This window comes from Heterodontus francisci, chromosome 17 (assembly GCF_036365525.1).
Source record: "Heterodontus francisci isolate sHetFra1 chromosome 17, sHetFra1.hap1, whole genome shotgun sequence".
NCBI lineage: Eukaryota > Metazoa > Chordata > Chondrichthyes > Heterodontiformes > Heterodontidae > Heterodontus > Heterodontus francisci.
Genome location: NC_090387.1, coordinates 82,565,213 through 82,586,963, shown reverse-complemented (window position 1 = coordinate 82,586,963; position 21,751 = coordinate 82,565,213). Strand labels below are relative to the sequence as shown.

Genomic DNA, 21,751 nt, shown 5'->3' with positions numbered 1-21,751 from the left:
GCTGTGAGAGTGTTGCACTGTCAGAGGTGCCATCTCTTAGATGAGACGTTAAACAGAGGCCCTTATTGCCTTATTGGGTGAATGTAAAACATCCCACAGCCACTATTTGAAGAAGAACAGGGGAGTTCAGAGTCAGCATGGTTTTATGAAGGGTAAATCGTATTTGACTAATTTGCTAGAGTTCTTCGAAGCTGTAGCAAGCAAAGTGGATAATGGGGATCCTGTAGATGCACAATATTTGGACTTCCAGAAGGCATTTGATAAGGTGCCGCACAAAAGGTTAATATACAAGGTAAGCTCACATGGGGTTAGGGGCAATTTATTAGCTTGGATAGAGGATTGGCTAACCAACAGAAAACAGAGTCGGGATAAATGGGTCTTTCTCTGGTTGACAAGATGTAACTAGTGGGACGCCACAGGGTTTGTCCTTGGGCGCCAACTATTTACAATCTATATTAATGACTTGGATGCAGGGATAGAAGGTACTATAGCCAAATTTGCAGATGACACTAAAATAGGTGGGATAGTAAGTTGCAATAAAAGAAATAAGAAATTTACAAATGGATATGGATTGGTTAGGTGAATGGGCCAAACTTTGGCAGATGGAGTTTAATGTGGATAAGTGGGAGGTTATCCACTTTGGTCGGAAGAATAGAAAGGCAAATTATTATCTAAATGGAGAGAAACTTCAGAATGCTTCGGTGCAGAGGGATCTGGGTGTCCTTGTGCATGAATCACAGAAAACTAGTATACAGGTACAGCAGGTAATAAGGAAAGCAAATGGAATTTTAGCATTTATTGCTAAAGGAATAGAATATAAAAGTAGGGAAGTGTTGCTGCAACTGTACAAGGCATTAGTGAGACCACACCTGGAGTATTGCGTACAGTTTTGGTCCCTTTACTTGAGGAGGGATGTAGTTGCACTGGAGGCGGTTCAGAGGAGGTTCACTAGATTGATTCCAGAGATGAGGGGTTTGTCTTATGAAGAGAGATTGAGCAGTTTAGGCCTTTACTCTTTAGAATTTAGAAGAAAGAGAGGAGATCTAATTGACGTATATAAGATGATTAAGGGGATTGACAAAGTAGACGCAGAGAGGATGTTTCCTCTTGTGGGGCAATCTAGAACGAGAGGTCATAGTTTTAGGATAAGGGGTAGCAGATTTAAAATAGAGATGAGGAGAAATTACTTCTCTCAAAGGGTCGTGAGTCTGTGGAATTCACTACCCCAGAGTGCGGTGGATGCCGGGACGTTGAGTAAATTTAAGGAGGAGATAGACAGATTTTGAATTAGTAAAGGGTTGAAGGGTTATGGAGAACAGGCAGGAAAGTGGATTTGAGGCCGATGAGATCAGCCATGATCATATTGAATGGCGGAGCAGGCTCGAGGGGCTGAATTGCCTACTCCTGCTCCTAGTTCTTATGACCTTATGACCTTATGTTCTCTCTGGTGTCCAGGCCAATATTTGTCCCTCATCCAACACCACTACAAAATGATCGTCTGGTCATGTACCTTCCTTATTACTGCTTTTGGGAACTTGCTGTGTGCAAATTGGCTGCTGCATTTCCTACATTACAACAGTGACTACACCTCAAAAATACTTCTTTGGCAGTAAAGCACTTTGCGACATCCTGAGGTCATGAAAGGCGCTATATAAATGCAAGTTCTTTCTAAGGTCAGCTGTTTAGCATTAGAGTAAGTGAAGTTTATCAGCCTTCACAACTCCCAAATGCCTATCCTGGCACTAAAGCAAGAGTTAGAGGCTCAATATTCCTGAATCTGTTTCCGTCATCATTCCTTTCCTCCTCAGGGGAGGAATCCATTTAATTATCATTTTACCCTTTTCCTTGGAATTCGCCAGATTGAAAGTCTTTCCCCTGTCCTGGTCAATAAATGCTCTATCTGATGCAATGAAGCCCAGAGATTTCCAGGTTCAATCCCAGGTCTGTGCCTATCTTTACTGGTATAAATGATGGGTTATGACAATTGGTGTTAGCACCCCTGAGTGACGGAGAGGAGAATAAAATCAGCCAGGGTCCCCAGACTTATTACTGCTACTGGAGGAGTGTTGGGGACAGTGGGGAAGGCCAAGATGGATCATGAGTGCAATGTTCCCTACAACTGCATATCCTTACAAAACCATCTCGACTCATATGTACAAAAGGGTCACTTAGACTCTGACAATGGCTCAGCAAGGTGTTGCAATGAGTAGCTGAGCCATGTAGGCCAGGCGCTCAATCCTGGCCTGTGCCAGGTGAATTAATCCCAGCCAGGATGGTAATAGGCGTACTATAAGTGGCCTGAATGACTCTGGGTTACAACGATGAAAAGTTGGTCAATGTTCCCACTCCTGACTGCTATTTTTCGGCCCCGAGTAGCAAGTGCCTGTTGTATGGGTGCTGGGCAAGGAAAAGCTCTGAAGTCCCTGATAGTCGAATGACCTGCCCACACTCACCATCTAGGCCGCAGGTCAAAATGGCTCCTTGGGTAAGGTAACAAGAGGACGACGCAGCATCTGCAGAACCGTACCCGAAGCAAGGGATCTTGCTCCCAAGGAGAAGACAGGACAAAGTCTCAAAGATAAGTCTCACTTAAAACGGTCACTTGGAGGATCAGAGGAATTTTCTCAGAGAGGAAAGAAAACTGGGATAAAGTAAAGAAGTACTTCTCCCACCCCAACACCCGCCACATCCCCCTGCACCAACACCCCCCCCACCCCCACCCCCACCCCCCTCCCAGACTAATGCATCCCTTTAAATTCTTCCGCCCTAGAATTATTCAATCCTCCCCCAGACTGGCATACTGCATTAAATTCTGCCATCCACTATGACATGTCCCTTGAAATTCTCCCAAGGATGACACATCCCTTTAAGTACATATTTTAAGTCATCCTCTTCCAGGCTTTTCAAGAATGACATGGTACGTTAAGGTACGATTTAAAAATTACCCTATATTATGCAAGTAGAACTTGGTCAAAAGTTTTCTTCACTCAAGGTGTGAGCGCATGTTGAATAAATCACCCAACAACTGTTCGCAGCAACCAAACCAATGAGGGGAAGTGAGCAGAGTGCAGGAGCCACGAGCTTTAACTTAGTCCAAATCTAACTTTGACAGGCTGACCTGCAGACAATCCTGGCTGACCCCACAGGAAAGCTGTAACACTGAGCTGGCAACAGCTGATTAAACAAGCAGACACTCAAAAGCTTGCGACACACATCAAAACTCCGGGCCTTGAGCAGAGCAGATTGAGACTCTAATTAGCACAATGTAGGTACATTTGTGAGCAGAGCTGTTGATGTTGGACAGTTCTGAGGTCATAGGACTGAAGCATCGTCTCACACCAATTGGCAGAAGCTGCAGGAGATGGAGTCAAATATTCCTCTCTTCTCTCCATTCACTGGGAGACCACAGGGATTCAGTTCGCTTAAGCTTAGGGTTACTAGGAGGCAATCCCGGATTCAGAGCAACACCAGACTTTGAATGTAGGCTCGGGTTCAAACCAACTCAAAGTGGAATGGAAATCCATCCCCCTAGCCATGCCCCGACTCAATATTCACACTGTATTTCATTCTAACTGCTGCATCAGTGAGTTGTGAAATGACTGACACTGACCCTAGTGTGAATGGACCCTCACTCTATCCACATCACGAACACTGGCCCTTGTGTAACTACACCCTTACTCTATCCAGTTCAGTGACACTGGCCCTAGTGCAATTGCTCCGTTACTTTATCTGTGACAGTGACACTGCTGAGCATAACTGATTTTTCCCATACTTCTCTAGATCTTTTCCATGCCCTACTCACTGTAGGATTGTGGGAGTTTCTTCTTATATCCTTTCCACTGAGAACCATGTCAGGTAATACCACGTTCCATATGCATGGGTGATTGCGCTCTCTGAATACTAGAGAGTTGGTAAGGTTCTGGTGTGCCTGTATGGTTAGGTTCTGCTCTGCCCTGAACTACCCTGCACGTTGTAAGCCCATACCTGGGTCTCTGCTGAGCTTTTTCTTCAGGTGTATTTACATTCAGCGACCCTTTACAGTTTGGAGCAATCGTGCATGAGCCACTTCCACATGCTTACCTTGCTACACTGGTTCCCCTTATTCCAACTCTAGAATCATAGGCCCATATTCCCATGGATCTGGGATTGTGGCAGGGAGATAACGGAGCCAGTGTCAGCCGACGCTCAGTGGTAGCACTCACACCCGAGTCAGTAGGTTGTGGGGTGAAATCCCACTCCAGTGATTGGAGCCAACTGTCTGGGCTGACACTTCAATGCATCTTGAGGGCTCTTGGAGGTGCCATCATTTGAATGAAACTTTAAACCTCACAGATGAATTCAAGTGATCCCAAGGCACCATTTCAAAAAGGAACAAGGGAATTCTCCCTGGTCAATATTTATCCCTCAACCAACATCACCACCAAGAGATGATCTGGTTATTTATCTCATTGCTGTTGTGGGACCTTGCTGTGCACAAATTGACTGCCATGTTTCCCCCAACAGTGACTACTTCAGAAAGTACCTCATTGGCTCTAAAGCACTTCGGGACATCTGAGTTTGAGCGAGGTGCTATATAAACGCAAGACTTTCTTTCAAGATTTAGCAGCATGAATGCAGGGAGCTGGCACATGGGAATCACTGTCCCTCAATTCAAACTACAGCAGCATTGAATGAAATTGTGCATTTTAACTTCTGGGCTTTTTTTTTTAATTTCCAAAATATACTTTATTCATAAAATCTGTAAAAAAAAAAATACATTACAAAACAGTTCCAAAAAAGCACAGTCAAACAATACAAAGAGTGCAAAGGAGATCAGTTTCCTTCAATACAGGAGTGAGTTGCCTCACAACCCTTCTATTTCATTTGACATGCCATGTATGTTTTACAGCAAGCAAATATTTTCTGGCTACAGTTTGAGGAGTTTTCCATGGATCCAGCCCCTCAGTTCAACTTCGGGGGGGGGGGGGGGGGGGGGGATGGTTTCTGGGCCTTAAATCCATGGAAAACTGTGAGTCTGTTCTTAGTCTTCCTCCTGATGGCACAGGTGAGAGTAGGATGCACAAATCTCACATCTTGGTCAAAATTCCTAACTTATCCCAAATAGGAAAAGCAAAGATCTGGAGATAGGCGGGATGGGGGAGGTTGGATAAGTTCTGGTAAAAGATAATATAAAAACAAAAAGCCTCCACATAAGGTATGCAAATAAACAGAAAACTAGACTTGAATTTTAAAACACAGCCTTGGGTGTGGTTTGCATTGTCTGAACAGTATACTCAAAAACCAGTATCATCCAGTTTAAAAGTTGGCAATGCTGAGTCTAAAACCTGTATCACTGGCTACTGCGATGCGCTGTGCATCAGTTCCTTCTCCAAACTCCCTTGCAGGCCACCCATTTACAACGACACACAAAAGGGCAAATCAAAAAGTCTAACTCACCGAAAACTCCAGAGCACCAATCGGGAAGCTAAGCCAATACAACGAAGTCTCTCTTTAGCATCAAGCACCAACTGCCACACCAGGTATTTGAGTGAAGTAAAAAATAAAGACTTGCATTCATATAGCACCTTTTCTGACTTCAGACTGTCCCAAAGCACTTTACAGATAAATGAAGTACTTTAGTGAAGAATAAACACTGTTGTAATGCCGGACATGTGACAGCCAATTTGTACACAGTGAACTCCCATTAATTTTGACCAGGACACATAGAAACATAGAAAATTTACGGCATAGAAGGCGGTCATTTAGTCTATTGTGTCCGTGCTGGCTGGAAAGGAGAGATCCAGCAATATCCCACTTACCAGCTCATGCACTTCAAGTGCATAACCAAGTCTTTTTTTTAATGCAATGAGGGTTTTTGCCTGTATCACCCTTTCAGGCAGCGAGATTTCCAGACCCCCACCACCCTGTGGGTGAAAACTTTCTCCTCAACTCCTCTCTAATCGATCTGACAATTATTGGTTAATAACTTCTCTGCTATGGGAAATATGTCCACCTCTCCACTCTATTTAGGTGCCTCATACTTTTGTACACCTCAATTAAATCGTCCCTCAACCTCCTCTGTTCCAAAGAAAACAACCCCAGCCTATCTAATCTTTCCTTATAGATAACACCCTCCATTCCTGGCAACATCCTCTGCAAATCTCATCTGTATCCTCTCAAGTGTGATCAGATCCTTCTTGTAATACTCTGGTTTTGGGAGAAATGGGTTCGAATTCATGGGACATTGGCACCAGTACTGGGGAAGGAGAGAGCTGTTCCGATGGGACAGGCTCCACCTGAATCATGCTGGGACCAGACTCCTGGTGAATCGCATAACTAGGGTTGTAGATAGGGCTTTAAACTAAACAGTTGGGGAATCGCCACTAAATCATACCCATTCATCTCTATTTGCGCTGTTAACTCATTTATTTTATTCAGAATGCTTCGTGCATTCAGATACAAAGCCTTTAAGTTTGTTCTATTATCAAATTTCCCTACTCTTGTACGATTCCTTGGTACAATATGACATTCACACGTTCTGCCCCTACCTTTTATTTTTTGGTAACAATCAGCCTCATCACTAACCTGCACTCCTACCTTCGCCTTTAACTTTGACTTCCTAATTTTCCATGCAACTGAACCCCTTATTTAAAATAGTTTTTTTTAAAAAAAAAGACCACAGGAAAACACCGGATCTGTCCGAAGTTTAGAAACTGCCCTTCCCGATGTCAGGATCTGTCAGCTGTGAAACTGACTTGTGATCGTTTTTAAAAGCTGGTCTGACACTGTGGAATTTCTCATCTCAAGTCACTGATCCCTGTGGAGGAAGAGGAACAACCCCAGGGTATAGTTTATATCCACAGACTGTATAGAAACCTTTGGCAGACCAGATGATGGCCCGTGGGTCGTATGTTGGACAACCTTGCTCTATTCCTCTAAAATTTCTCAATATCCTACCATTTATTGAATATTCACTTGCCTTGTCTGCCCACCTCAAATCCATTGCCACACACTTCTCTGGATTGAATTCCATTTGCCACTTTTCTGTCCACCTGACCACTCCATTGATATCTGCCTGCAGTCTACAGATTTCTCCCTCACTATCAGCCACACGGTCAATTTTTGTATCATCTGCAAACTTCTTAATCATACCACCTACATTTAAGTCTAAATCATTGATTATATACCATGAAAAGCAAATAATCTAATATTGAGCCCTGCAGAACCCCACTGAAAACAGCCTTCCAGTCACAAAACACCCATCGACACCTTGCTTCCTGCCTCTGAGCCAATTTTGAATCCAACTCATCACTTTGCCTTGCAATCCATAGGCTTTTACTTTTCTGACCAGTCTGTCACGTGGGACCTTGTCAAAAGCCTTGCTAAAATCCATCAAACACACTACCCTCATCAACCCTCCTTGTTAGCTCTTCAAAAATTCAGATCAAGTTAATCAGACACATCCTTCCCTTACCAAACCCATGCCAACTGTCCTTGATTAATCCAGGGTTATGGCGAGAAGGTGGGAGAATGGCACTAAGTGAATTGCTGGAGAGCCGGTGCAGACATGATGGGCCAAATAGCCTCTAACTGTGCTGTAACAATTCTGTGATTCTATACTGTCCCTCAAAATTTTTTTCCAATCATTTACCCACCACTGAAGGTAGGCTGACTGGCCTGTAATTAATCGATCTATCCCTCTTCCACACCTGTAACCAGAGAGGTTTGGAAAATGATGGTCAGAGCTTCCGCTATTTTCTCTTTTATTTCTCTTAGCAGCCAGGGATACATTTCATCCAGGCCTGGAGATTTATTCATTTTCAAAGATGCTAAATCTTTATTACCTCCCTCACTATGTTTTTTTCCCATCCAATATTTCACACTCCTCCTCCTTAACTGCAATGTTTGCATCGTCCCCCTCTTTTATGAAGACACAAGAAATAGGAGGAGTAGACCATGTGGCCCATCGAGCCTGCTCCGCCATTCAATACGATCATGGCTGATCTTAGGATTCAACTTTACTTTCCCACCTGCTCGCCATATCCCTCGATTCCCTGAGACACCAAAAATCTGTTTATCCCAGCCTTAAATGTATTCAACGATGGAGTATCCACAACCCTCTGGGATGGAGAATTCCAAAGATTCACAACCTTTTGAGTGTAGTAATTTCTCCTCATCTCAGTCCTAAACGATCGGCCCTTATCCTGAGACTGTGCTCCTGTGTTTTAGATTCCTCAACCAGCGGAAATGATCTCTCAGTGTCTACCCTATCCAGCCCCTTTGGAATCTTATGTTTCAATGAGATTGCCTCTCATTCTTCTAAACTCCAGAGAATGCAGTACAATTTACTCAGCCTCTCATCATAGGACAACCCCGTCATCTCAGAGACCAATCTAGTGAACCTTCACTGCACTGCCTCCAGTGCAAATATATCCTTTCTTAAATGTGGAGACCAAAACTGCACACAGTATACCAGATGTGGTCTCACCAAAACCCTGTACAATTGTGGCAAGACTTTTGTTCCTGTACTCCAATCCCCTTGCTATTTGCCTTCCTAATTGCTTGCTTTACCTGCATGTTAACTTTCTGCATTCCTTGTACAAGCACACCCAAGTCTCTCTGAACATCGACACTTGCAAGTTTCACACTTTTTAAAAAATATTCTTCTTTTCTATTCTTACAACCGAAGTGCATAACTTCACACTTCCCTACATGAATCTCCATCTGCCATCTTGTAACCCACTCACTTAGCCTGTCTATATCTCTTTGCAGCCTCTCTCTGTCCTCACCACAGCTTACCTTTCCACCTATCTTTGTATCATCAGCAAACTTAGATACATTACTCTCTGTCTCTTCATCTAAGTCATTAATATAGATTGTAAATAGTTGAGGCCCCAGCACTGATCCTTGCGGCACTCCACTATTCATTGCCTTCCAACTTAAAAATGGTCTGTTTACGCTCACTCATTGCTTCCTGTCTGTTATCCAATCATCTATCCATGCTAATATACTACCCCCAACCCCATGAGCCCTTATCGTGCCTATTAAACTTTTGTGTGGCACCTCATTGAATGCCTTTTGGAAATCCAGGTATACTACATCTACTGGTTCCCCTTTATCTACCCTACTAGTGATATCCTCAAAAATCTCTAATACATTTGTCAAACAGGATCTCCCTTTAGTAAAACCATGTTGACTTGTTCTAATCATACAGTGCTTTTCTAAGTGCATTGTTAAGACTTCCTTAATAACAGATTCCAACATTTTCCCAATGACTGATGTTAGGCTAACTGGCCTGTAGTTCCATGTTTTCTCTCTCCCTCCTTCCTTGAAAAGCTGCGTAACATTTGCCAATTTCCAATCTGATGGAACCGTTCCCAAATCTAAAGAATTTTGGAAAATCAGAACTAGTGCATCCACTATATCTGCAGCTACCTCTTTTAGAACCCTAGGGTGTAGGCCATCAGGCCCCTGGGATTTGTCAGATTTTAGTCCCTTAAGTTTCTCCAATACTTTTTCTCTGTTGATTTGAATTTCATTAATTTCCTCACTCTTTTTCACCCCTAGGTTACTTACTATTTCTGGGTATGGAACTTGTGTCTTCTATTGTAAAGACAGACATAAAATATATTTGTTCAATGCCTCTACCATTTCCTCATTCCCTACGATAATTTCTCCTGTCTCTGCTTCTAAGTACCAATATTTACTTTAGCTACGCTCTTCCTTTTGATAAATCTATAAAAGCTCTTACAATGTGTTTTTATATTACTGGCTAGCTTACTCATTCTATTTTTTCCTTTATCATCAATCTTTTGGTGGCTCTTTGCTGGTTTCTAAAACACACCCAATCCTCAGACTTGCTACTCTTTTTTGCAACACTAAGCCTTTTCTTTTAATCAAATGCTATCCTTAACTTCCTGAGTGAGCCACGGATGGGTCTTTCTGGCTGAGTTTCTGTTTTTCAAAGGAATGTATTTTTGTTGAACATTTTGAATTGTTTCTTTAAAGGTTTCCCACTATTCATTTACCACCATACCTTTTACTGTATTTTAGTCTAGACAAACACAAAGTGTTCATTGAGAACCATGTCCATGTCTTCCGCCTCCTCACACAATTTTCTCTTTGGTCTCTAATCTGCTCTAATTTTTATGTAGTTATCCTCTTGCTCTTCATGAACTTATAAAACATCTTTGGGTTGTCCTTGATTTTCCTTGCCAATATCTTTTCATGCCCTCCTTTTGCTTTCATAATGTAATTTCCAATTGCACACCTGCACTTTTTATACTCCTCTAGGCTTTCTGTAGTATTAAACTCCCGGTATCTGACATAATCTTCCCTTTTTGCCTTATCCTACCTTCTATGCTCTTTGACATATGGGGTCTAGATGTGGGAGTCCCATCCATTTTTCTGTGGAAATGTATTTGTTCTGATCCCACTCTATCTCTTCCTTGAATGCCTCCCACTGGTCTGATGCTGACTGATCTTCAAATCGCTTTTTCCAGTCCACTTTTGCCAAATCAGATCTCAGCCTAGTAAAACTGGCCTTTCCCCAATTTAATTTTCTTTTTTTACTGTTAGTCTATCTTTGTCCTTTTCAATACCTACCCTAAATCTAACTGAATTATGATCACTGCCACTAAAATGCTCTCCCACTGATACTCCCCCCACCCACCCATTTCTGTGCTGGGATTTGAACTCATGTCCCCAGATCATGGATTACTAGTTTAGAAACATCACCACTCTGCCACGGTACCTGTAGTGTCTACACAGATTGTATGCTCAAGTCCTAGAGTGGGGTCATAACCTTCCTACTCTGAGGTGGATGATACCAACTGAGCCAAACTGACACGAGGCCAATGCAATATTCATTGGTTCAACATCTCATTCGAAAGACGACATTCCCTCAGTACTGTACTGGAGCATCATCCTAGATTATATGCTTAAATCTCTGGAGAGGGTCTGGAGACAGGAGCTTCTGAGACTGCTACCGCTGTTAAGGCTGACATCTAAATATTAATTCAACAATTGGGAGTTGGAGAGGGAAGGAATGAGCAGGGGTTTAGATAAAAACAGCACTGAAAACCCAGCATGATGGTTAACACTTTGTGTGTTTGTGCTAAGTTGGGATGGTCAGAGTAGAGACAAAAGCATTGGATTAATTCACAGCAGTTGACTGCGAGTTGGACAGTCTGCATATAGTTCTATGTGCAGTTCAGAGATGCTAAAGCTAACCCAAGGAGGTGATATTCAAATACACAATTAGAACTGCGCTGTGCACAAGTATTACATTGGCCACATGTGTTAGTTTAACTCAGTTGGTATCATTCACCTCCAGGTAGGAGGGTGTTGTGACCTCACTCCAGGACTTCAGAATACAATCTGGGCTGACACGATACTACATTCCGAAGGGAATGCTGAAATATTGGAGGTGCCGTCCTTTGGAGCAGATGGTAAACCTGTTTAGTGGAAGACAGTAGGGCTGGTATTTTAGAATAATGAGATCAAATGGGCCAAATGGCCCTCTTCATCTAGTGTGTCCAAGTACAGTGCCTCATGCAATGTGACAGGGTAACTGGTACAGATTCAATTGCATCAGTTGCCCTTCTAGATTATGGTGCAGCATGGAGACAAGCAGAATCCATTTGAGCCTAAAGTGTAGTGCCCAGAAATAGACACAATACTCCAGTTGAGGCCAAACCAGTGTTTTATACAGGTTTATCATAACTTCCTTGCTTTTGTATTCTATGCCCCTATTTATAAAGCCCAGGATCTCATATGCTTTATTAACTACTTTCTCAACATGTCCTGCCACCTTCAATGATTTGTGCACATATACCCCCAGATCCCTCTGCTCCTGTACCCCCTTTAGAATTGTATCCTTTAATTTATATTGCCTCTCCTCATTCTTCCTACCAAAATGAATCACTTCATACTTCTCTGCATTAAATTTCATCTGCCACATGTCCGCCCATTCCATCAGCCTGTCTATGTCCTCTTGAAGTTTATCGCTATCCTCCTCACAGTTCACAATACTTCCAAGTTTTGTGTCATCTGCAAATTCTGAAATTGTGTGCCTGCAAACCCATGTCTAGGTCATTCATATATGTCAAGAAAAGCAGTGGTCCTAATACTGACCCGGGGAACCCCAGTATATCCCTTCCTCCAGTCCGAAAAACAACCGTTAGTTTAGTCAAACACGATTTGCCCTTAACAAATCTGGGCTGGCTTTCCTCAATTAATTTGCACCTGAACAAGTGACTGTTAATTTTGTCCCAGATTATCATTTCTAAAAGCTTTCCCACCACCAAGGTTAAACTTACTGGCCTGACTTATCCTTACACCCTTTTTTGAACAAGGATTTGCAATTCTCCAGTCCTCTAGCACCACCCCGTATCCAGAGGAAGATTATAGCCAGTGCCTCCGCAATTTCCACCCTTACTTTCCTCAGCAAAACTGGCATTTTTTGCCCATTACTATTTGCTCTCAGGAACTATTTGCCCGGGTAATGGGCTCTCTTCTTGATCTGCTGCAATCCATGTAGTGCAGGTAGGCCGAAAGTGCTGTTAGGTAGAGAATTCCAGGATTTTGACCCACTGACGGTGAAGGATTGGCATTATAGTTCCAAGACAGGATGGTGTGTGACTTGGAGGAGGTGGTATTCCCATGCACCTGCTGTCCTTGTCCTTCTGGTGGAGACTGTGGGTTGGGAGCTGCTCGGCAAAAAGCCTTGGCAAATTGCTGCAATGCATCCTGTAGATAGTACACCCTGCAGTCACAGTTGGAGGGAATAAATGGACTGTTAATTAAGTGGACTGCTTTGCCCTGGATTGACTTGGGTTAGCTTTTGTAACTCTGAACCACTCCTGCTAAAAAGTAATTCAGCAGAGGTCAGAAATCAAATCTGGGACCTTCTGGGTCTCAGTGGCCCAATACAAGCCAGTTTGTTGTTCAGTAAACGCTCAGTGTTGAAAAGAAAAGCTTTAACAGATCAGATAATGACAGATTATCTCCAAAAAAAATGTTTCAGTCAATTTTATCTTCAGCGTGTTTACGGCATGCAACTGTTACTGAAATATCTCTTCTCTACCATCTTAAACATCTGATCCTAAAGAAATGAGGCAATAATCTAAAACAATCGATGCTGGCAGAGAATTGACAAGGTAGTAATTCATTGCAGAGCTCAAATAGTATCATAAACCCTGACAGCAAAGCTCAGGAGCAGGGAGAGATTGAATTATTGCTCTGGGGGGCTGTTGTTTGCTATAACACAGAATCTTTTAATAGAAGTGGGTTTTTTTCAATAAACATTGTGCACTGGGCCTGGCAAGCACTGAAGAAGTTGTAGGTTATCACGGAAAAGGTAATAAAAGCTCCTCTCTGGCTCAGTAAGCCAACGTGGAGCATAAAAGCCAGAACGTTCCGGGCTCAATCCCTGCTCTGTGCCGAGCTCCTTCATCTCAATATGGGCAGCAGTTAGGATGCTACAATATAAGTTGTTGTAGTGCTAGTCCTAAACATTGACTCCCTCCATCACCGGTGCACCATGGCCAGTGTTTGTACTAGCAACAGGATTCACTGCACAGGCACAATTCAGCAAGGCTCCTTCAACAGCACCTTCCAAACCCACGACCTCGACCACCTAGAAGAACAAAGGCAGCAGGCCCTAGCCATCACCTCCAAGTTCCCCTCCAAGTCACACACTATTCAGTGTTGGACTTATACTGCCGTTCCTTCATCATCACTGGATCAAAATCCTGCAACTCCCGACCTTAACAGCACTGTGGCAGTACCTTCAACACACGGACTGCAGCTGTTCAAGAAGGCAGTTAACCACCATCTTCTCAATATGAACAGGGGATGGGCAATAAATGCCAGTCTCACCAGCGATGCCCACATCCCAAGAATGAATTAAAAAATAATTAAAGTTGGCCGGTGTGGCAAGTAACAAATTCCCACGGGTGTCATCGTGAGCTTGATGCAGTCATTGAGTGCACAAAACTCAAAAAACATGAATTTAAAAACAAAATACAGCTCATGGTAAAACCTTTGATCTGCAATCACTGCAGCTATCAACTTAACAATTTCAACTGAGAAGCACTTGCCCTTTGGTCTTGAGCTTTAGCTCCCCCTACGGACCTTGGAATTGCTCGGAAGATTGCAGCCTTTTTGTTATTCATTCATGGGATGTGGGCGTCGCTGGCCAGGCCAGCATTTATTGCCCATCCTAATTGCCCTTGAGAAGGTGGTGGGGAGCCGCCTTCCTGAACTGCTGCAGTCTGTATGGGGTGGATCCAACCACAGTGCTGTAAGGAAGGGAGTTATCTAGATCGCAGACTCCTTTGGAGTTCTTTTTCTATGCCAAGTCAAAAACCAACAAGGATAAACCCATTGCAGAGGCCTAACCCATAATAATATACTTGTATGTGCCTTACCTGGTACCTTATGCTGTAATGTCTCAAAATTAATTACTTCAGTGGTACAAAGGCTGTTATTAAGCAGATAAGTCTGGCTGCCATTCTGCACCAAGGAATAAGGTGTTAATTTGCTTTTGGTGTAGTTGGACAAGGCTGGAATGTTAACCCAGGACATCAAGAGGAGGCTCTGTATACTGTGGGATCTTCAGCAATGATCGAACGATCAGTACTGCAGGGGTGGAATGGGTAGGGGAGAGAAGGGAGTTTCACTTGGGGTGATTTGGGTTGATTTCCTGATCAGATGTACCTGGCATGGAATGCCCGTGATGCATGATAGAACTACAGAACCATAGAAAGATTAGGCACAGAAGGAGGCCATCATGTCTGTGCCGGCTGAAAAAATTAGCCACCCAATCTAATCCCACCTTCCAGCACCTGGTCCGTAGCCTTGCAGTTTACAGCACTTCAGGTGCAGGTCCAGGTACCTTTTAAATGAGTTGAGGGTTTCTGCCTCCACCACCGATCCGGGCAGTGAATTCCAGACACCCACCACCCTCTGGTTGAAAATATTTTTCCCTCATGTCCCCTCTAATCCTTCTTCCAATCACCTTAAATCTGTGCCCCCTGATAATGATCTCTCCGCTAGGGGAAACAGGTCCTTCCTGTCTACTCTATCTAAGCCCCTCATAATTTTGTACACCTCAATCAAGTCTCCCCTCCGCCTCCTCTGTTCTAAGGAAAACAACCCTCGCCTATCCAATCTTTCCTCATAGATGCAACTTTCAAGCCCTGGCAACATTCTTGTAAATCTCCTTTGTATTCTCTCCAGAGCAATTATGTCCTTCCTGTAATGTGGTGACCAGAACTGTACGCAATACTCCAGCTGTGGCCTAACCAGCGTTTTATACAGTTTCTAGCCATTGAAATTAACAAATGAACACCGGGACTCCAGATCCCTGCTCAGTCATCCATGCCACTGTTCACTGGGAATGCCTGATCAGGAGGCGAGAAGAATCAGTCCCAACATTTCTTCCACACAAAACAGCCCATCTGCTAATACAGCAACCCTCTCAGTACTGGACTGCAGTGCCAGCTCAGTTTAGGAGCACAAACCTCAGTGTGGGGCCCCAAAACTCAATGATATCACTGAGAGCCCATTTCAGGGCTGGAACATGTAATCTAGACTGATACTAGAGTGCAGGACTAAGGGAGTGAGGCACAATTTGGAGGAGGCGTTAATGTGAGGCTCTGGTTGCCGGTTCATGTTGAAGTAAAAGATCTATAATGCCATTTGAAAAGCAGAACAGTGCTCCCAGTGCCATATAAATGCAAGATGTATCTTTACTATCCCAACTGTATCTTTACATTCTCAGATACCCAAATCAGTATTAACACACTCCCAGAGATGCACAATTTGTCGCATTTAAAGGGAAGCTTGATAAGCATGAGACAACAAGGAATGGAGGGTATGTTGATAGGGTTAAATGCAGAGGGCTGGAAGGAGACTCTTGTGGAGCGTAAATGCTGGCATAGACCAGCTGGGCCAAATGGCCTGTTCCTGCGTTGTAGACTCGACAGAACTTGATACAGCACCATTGAAATAGAAAAATGTATCAAGCACTTCACAGAGGTACAACCCAAAATAAAAAAGGACGCGGAGCCAAAGGAATGGGTGAGCAAAGGTTTGGTCAGAGAAGTGAGTTTTGAGGAGTTCCTTAAATCAGGAATAGGCACAGAGGCTTCAAGGAGGGAATTCCAGAGCTTGGCCTATGCTGAAGGCAGAACCAGCAATGGTGAGATGAAGAGGGGTGCGGGGGTTGTTGTAGATTTGGTAAAGGCTGGAGTGAAAGGGAGGGACGAAATCATGAAGAGATTTAGACACAAAGGCCAGAACTTTACAGTGGGTGGGGGGAACCTGTCCACTGGCCAAAAAGTCAGTGGTGAGCCCGCCTCCGCCAGGCTTGGGGATCCATACCGGATTTTACGTTCCCCAGGCCCTTAATTGGTCTTGAGGCAGGAAGTCCCGACTAATGGAGCTGCTGACCAATCAGCAGGCAGGCAGCTCAGTCTCAGCAGCGCCACCAGGAGAGGTGGCCACTGCTGGGACTACACCCAGCTGCAGCAGGAAGATAACGGATGGCCCCGGGAAAAAGGTAAGTTTTTAGGGCCTCGCCAGGGACTATTGGTCGGGCCCCTGGCGAAGCAAGAGGGGGCAGTTTGGGGGAGGCGGGTGGGCGTGTTGTGCATTGGGGGTGGTTGGGGCTTCTGTGGGGACCCTCTGTGGGGCACTGGGTGTCCGATCAGGAGGGACCCCCAGCCCACCAGAAGGCCGCTTAGTTTTCTCAGACGGGTTTTCTGAGGCCTCAGCCGCACACCAGCCAAATGTAAAATACCTGTGGTGGTGGGAAGAGGCCCTTAAGTGGCAGATAAGTGGCCTGGGGAGGGCAGGCTGTTTCTCACCACCGCTGCCCCACATAAATTGGCAGCGGAGGCGGGAGCGGATTGGGAAGGGCCCCTCCCCAGCCTCCCACTCCATTTTACGTTCCCCTCCACACCCACCCGCCACCAGCCCGCTCTTTTGGTGGGTGGGTGGTGGGGGGGGCGTAAAATTCCAGCCAATGATAAGGATTTGAAATGGAAGGCATTAGTTGACTTGGAGCTAATGTAGGTTGGCAGGGTGAGGGTGATAGGTGAGCAGATCTTGGTGTGGGATAGAGCAGCAGAGATTTGGATACAATGGAGGAGGATTGGAGACTGGCCAGGAGAGCACTGAAATAGTGCCAACGGTGTAAGTGACTCAGAAAAAGGAGGGAAAATAAAAAGGAATGCTTCGCAAAAGACCTTTGGTGCTCAAATGGTTAAATGGTGAATTTTCTTTGTAATTATTCAGCAGGAAACTAACAATTATCAGTTCAAATCACAGCCTGAGCTGACAGTTAAACTCCTGCTAATCTCTCACTCAGAGTTACATGTGAAATCCAGGGGGTGAGTCATGTCATATTAACAGGACCAACTTCTCAGGACTATTTGCCCAAGATATTGTGATAAAAAGCATGATCCCCAACTCCCCTGACATCCTTCTCTGGGACTGTAAACGGTATAGCTATAAACCACCATTCTCATTCTCCAAGACTGTGAATGGTACATTTATAAACCACTGTTAACCTTCTCTAAGGCTCTGAATGACACAGCTATAAACCACCATTCTCCTTCTCGGCAGCTGTGAACAGTTCAGCTACAAATCAGTCAATCATCTCTGGGACTGTGAATGGTACAGCTACAAATCACTGGCAGCATCATTCAGACCAACTTTTAACTACCAAATAACCTGCAGTCAAATTTTTTTTAAAAAAACAATTTTATCTTTGTTTTTGGGATTTGGGCCACCACACTTATTGCCTGTCCAGAGTTGCTCCTGAGAAGGTGGTGGGCCACTTTCTTGAAGTCCATGTGCTGACATTGCTTCCACAATGGTATTAGGGAGAGAACTGACGCAGAGATGAAGAAGCAGTAATCTAATGTTCAAGTCGGGATGGTGTGTGACTTGGAGGGGAACCTGGAGGTGATGGTGTTCCCACGACATTGCTGCTCTTGTCCTTCTCGGTGGTTGAGATCACGAGGGAAGACAGGTGTTGTTGCAATAACCATAGCAACATGATGCAGTGCATCTTCAACTAAACCTCAAATTCCAAGTACCAGATGTTTTTTTTTAAAAAAAAAGGGACACAATCTTGATGAGAAATTCTTAAAAATTGGCCAAATACAGACAATGCTCATTTAACTAGGGAAAAAAATGCCAATGTGAATTCACCACTTTGATCTTTACACCATTTATCCAAAACTAGGTTTTTAATGACAGATGAAGGGTTGAAACTGGAATGGTTTAGTGCATTGCTACCAATTAGATCAAAGAAGTAGTGACAGACCTGTAAGCACCAGTGACGTACCAATGTTTTATAGTGACAGAGGTGTACCCATCAGTGCTGTACCCTAGTGTTATATAATGACAGACCTGTACCCATTTGTACTGCACACAACTGCATTACAATGAAAAACCTGTACCCGCCAGTACTGTACCCCAGTGTTACTAACCTGTACCCGTCAGTACTGTACCCCAGTGTTACTAACCTGTACCCGCCAGTACTGTACCCCAGTGTTACTAACCTGTACCCGCCAGTATTGTACCCCAGTGTTACTAACCTGTACCCGCCAGTACTGTACCCCAGTGTTACTAACCTGTACCCGCCAGTACTGTACCCCAGTGTTACTAACCTGTACCCGCCAGTACTGTACCCCAGTGTTACTAACCTGTACCCGCCAGTACTGTACCCCAGTGTTACTAACCTGTACCCAACAGTACTGTACCCCAGTGTTACTAACCTGTACCCGCCAGTACTGTACCCCAGTGTTACTAACCTGTACCCGCCAGTACTGTACTCGTTATACAATAACTAACGTGTACCCACTAGTATTACACACCAGTGTATTACAGTAATTAACCTGTACCCACCAACACTCCACTCCAGTCTTATACAATGACAGATCAGTATTGTACCATAATGTTATACAGAGATAGACCTGTACCCATCAATAGTGTACCCCAGTTATATACAAAGACAACCCCGTACCGACCTGTACTGCATTCTAGTCTAATGCAGACAAACCCATGTTTAGAAGGGCATTATCTATAATCTTTCAGTTCAGAAGCACATGTGTAAATATCACAAGCCAATCAGGGCAAGTTAGTGAAATCCCAGTGACAGCACCGCAATTCTATAAGTATGGCACAGTCACAAACACTGCACAGTAAAAAAAAACTAAACACAAAATGGTCACTTAGCAACAAAAATACTCAGTGCTAAAAAGGATAATTTTTTTTTTGCTTAATTCCACAATCCTGTCATCAGTCCCAAGGAGTTACTTTGCCAGAAATATAGGGCACGGTCACCTTGGAGCAGAAGAACCAGCGAGTGAGTGCCAAGGTCAGTTTAAAGGATACGGCTCCCTGCCAGGCATTTTCCTTCAAATTAGCAGTGTAATGGGTGAAAGCAGAGAAAAGTGGAGAATTTGCTGTGATTTAAGTTACTGGTAAGAATGATTTAATCACATCACAGTTAAACACCGACTACAAAACATGACCAGTTAAAAAACGCTGCCATCAATAAATACAGGTAACTACCAAACATTTGGTAAGCTTTCCCCCCAAAACCCCCAGTAATTTTGAACCATATTTTATCTGTAAATAAAATATATTTTGAAAAATTAACAGTGCCCAAAGGTTAAGTCCGGTTGAAAGTAAGTGGGAGGATCATTTTACAATCACCTCAATGTCTATGGAGTTCATTTATATAATTTATGTGAAGTGTTTTATAAACATGTGTAGGTGAGAATTATCAGCTGTCCGTCCCACAGCCACCTGGTATATTGAGTGAAATATCTGAGATTGTTTGCCCATGTTTTCAAAACCAGTTTTTGTCCCTCCGGGGAGTGGAGTGGGGAACTGGATGATCTATTTTGACATCGCCCCTCTCACCCCAATAACCTTCTATTTCTAAATTAATTATGGCTCACGCTCGATCACACTTAATCGATTAATCGAAATGTTAATACATTCATTCATAACCCCGAGTCAATCAGGCAAGTCAGCTTCAAATAATTAGGACATACACACATAGACACAGAGGGACTGCTGTCCGACTATAAATATCTGCCCATTCACAACAAACTGGAATTGACAACTTCTCCTTCCATTTACTGTTTGTTTTACCAATACAGTGGTGTATTAATGCCTCCCCAGCCCCGCATTCCCTCGCCCTTTCCTCCGCTTCGAGTGGCTGCACACACAGCCGCACAAACACACACAACACAAAGAGCAAAATAATATTCCTCTCCACTGGGCTGAATTTTGTCTCTTTCTGGGCGTTCGCCGATCTTCGCTGCCCACAACCGACTAAGCCCTCACTCCCTACAATACACATACACACAATTACATATATATCTCCAGAAGGTGCATTCACCGAACAAAATAGAATCCACCCCCCCCCCCCCCTTTCAGGAACTAGGAATCTCCTATACATCAGTAGACACTGCAATGAGAATGGAGTCCCTCTCAGTTCAGTGGTGCAATGCAAGACACGTTTTATTTACATTGAGCTACGATTTTTCTCTCTCTCTCTCGCACTGACTTAAATCTCAGCTTGGGGAGGAAATCACCAGGCAGTTCTCACGGGTGACAGCTTTAATTACAGTAGCAACGATCACTTCGGGGTGACCGATTTAATTTATCTGTTGCCAATTTTGCAGCGAAGGACGGAGACCGCACGTAAATGTTAAAACCGAGCCACCCATTCGCCCCAAATCCCCCCCAATCCTACTTGTGATCTTACCTTCATGTCATTGATGACAGCCTGGAATAGCCCACCAAGAGCTCCGCATTCCTTATCTATCCCCGTCTCCATCTTTGCACATTCAAAGACTAAAACACCACGATTTCAATCCACTTCGGTGCGGGCTTTTTGATGCCCCTTTTCCACGCGGTGCGATAGTTAAAAAGGTGACAGCGATTCTCTGCAAACCAGGCAGCTCTGATTCAATGGCCGGGCACAGGCGAGCGGGGTAGTGGAAGGAGGAGGGAGGGGGAAAGAGATCACTCGCGGAATCACTCTCCTCCTCGTCAGTTTCACTCTCCTCCTCGTCAGTTTCACTCTCCTCCTCGTCAGTTTCACTCCCCCCTTGATTAAAAACAATTAAATACCCTCTCGTCAATTTCACGAACGGGGCGAGAGTTCACAGCGATTTCTTTTAGTCAGTTTCACAACCCGATTAATCCCAAAGGCAGATGATGATATTTCACAGCCATGACTTCTGAACGGGAACACGAGGAGAGGGAGAGAGAGAAAGAGCAAAGAAAAAAGGGATGCGGAGAGCGTGTGGAATGAAACAAAAAAGCAAGAGGATAGGCAAGGGACAGAGAAAAGAAAAGGAAGGAGAGTGAGAGGAGAGAGTGTGGCTGTTCAGACTGGGAATGGGAGCTCCCTGTAGCACTAAACCCACTCGATACACACACACAATGTAGCAGAGGAGAATGGCTGGGATGGAACCCGCGGACAGACACAATGTAGCCGAATCCGCTGGATTGTAACCCCGGCGGATTCGATCTGTCGGAACTCCAGCCACGCCCCCTCCACCTCTAAACATATCACATGGCCAAGGAAGCGTGGAATTCATTGGCCGTCAGAGAGGGAGCGATAAAAAGAAGAGGAAGGAGGGGGGTGAGTCAGAGGAGGGATAACAATCTCTGCAGCGCTGATAGCTCATTGTCAGATCTGATATGCTATTAAAGATTAGATCGTGTAAAT

General features: G+C 44.1%; 1 protein-coding gene across 15 annotated transcripts in view; it reads right to left on the bottom strand.

Moving 5' to 3' along the window:
• The window catches only part of LOC137379096 (protein MTSS 2-like), a 206,150-nt gene extending 184,623 nt beyond the window's left edge, over positions 1–21,527 (bottom strand). For all 15 annotated transcript variants that reach the window (XM_068049761.1, XM_068049764.1, XM_068049763.1 and 12 more), the window contains exon 1: positions 20,780–21,527. In XM_068049761.1, coding sequence (XP_067905862.1) covers positions 20,780–20,851 — 72 coding nt within the window. In that variant the 5' untranslated portion in view covers positions 20,852–21,527. The remainder of the gene's footprint in view (positions 1–20,779) is intronic.
• Between the last annotated feature and the right edge of the window lie 224 nt (positions 21,528–21,751).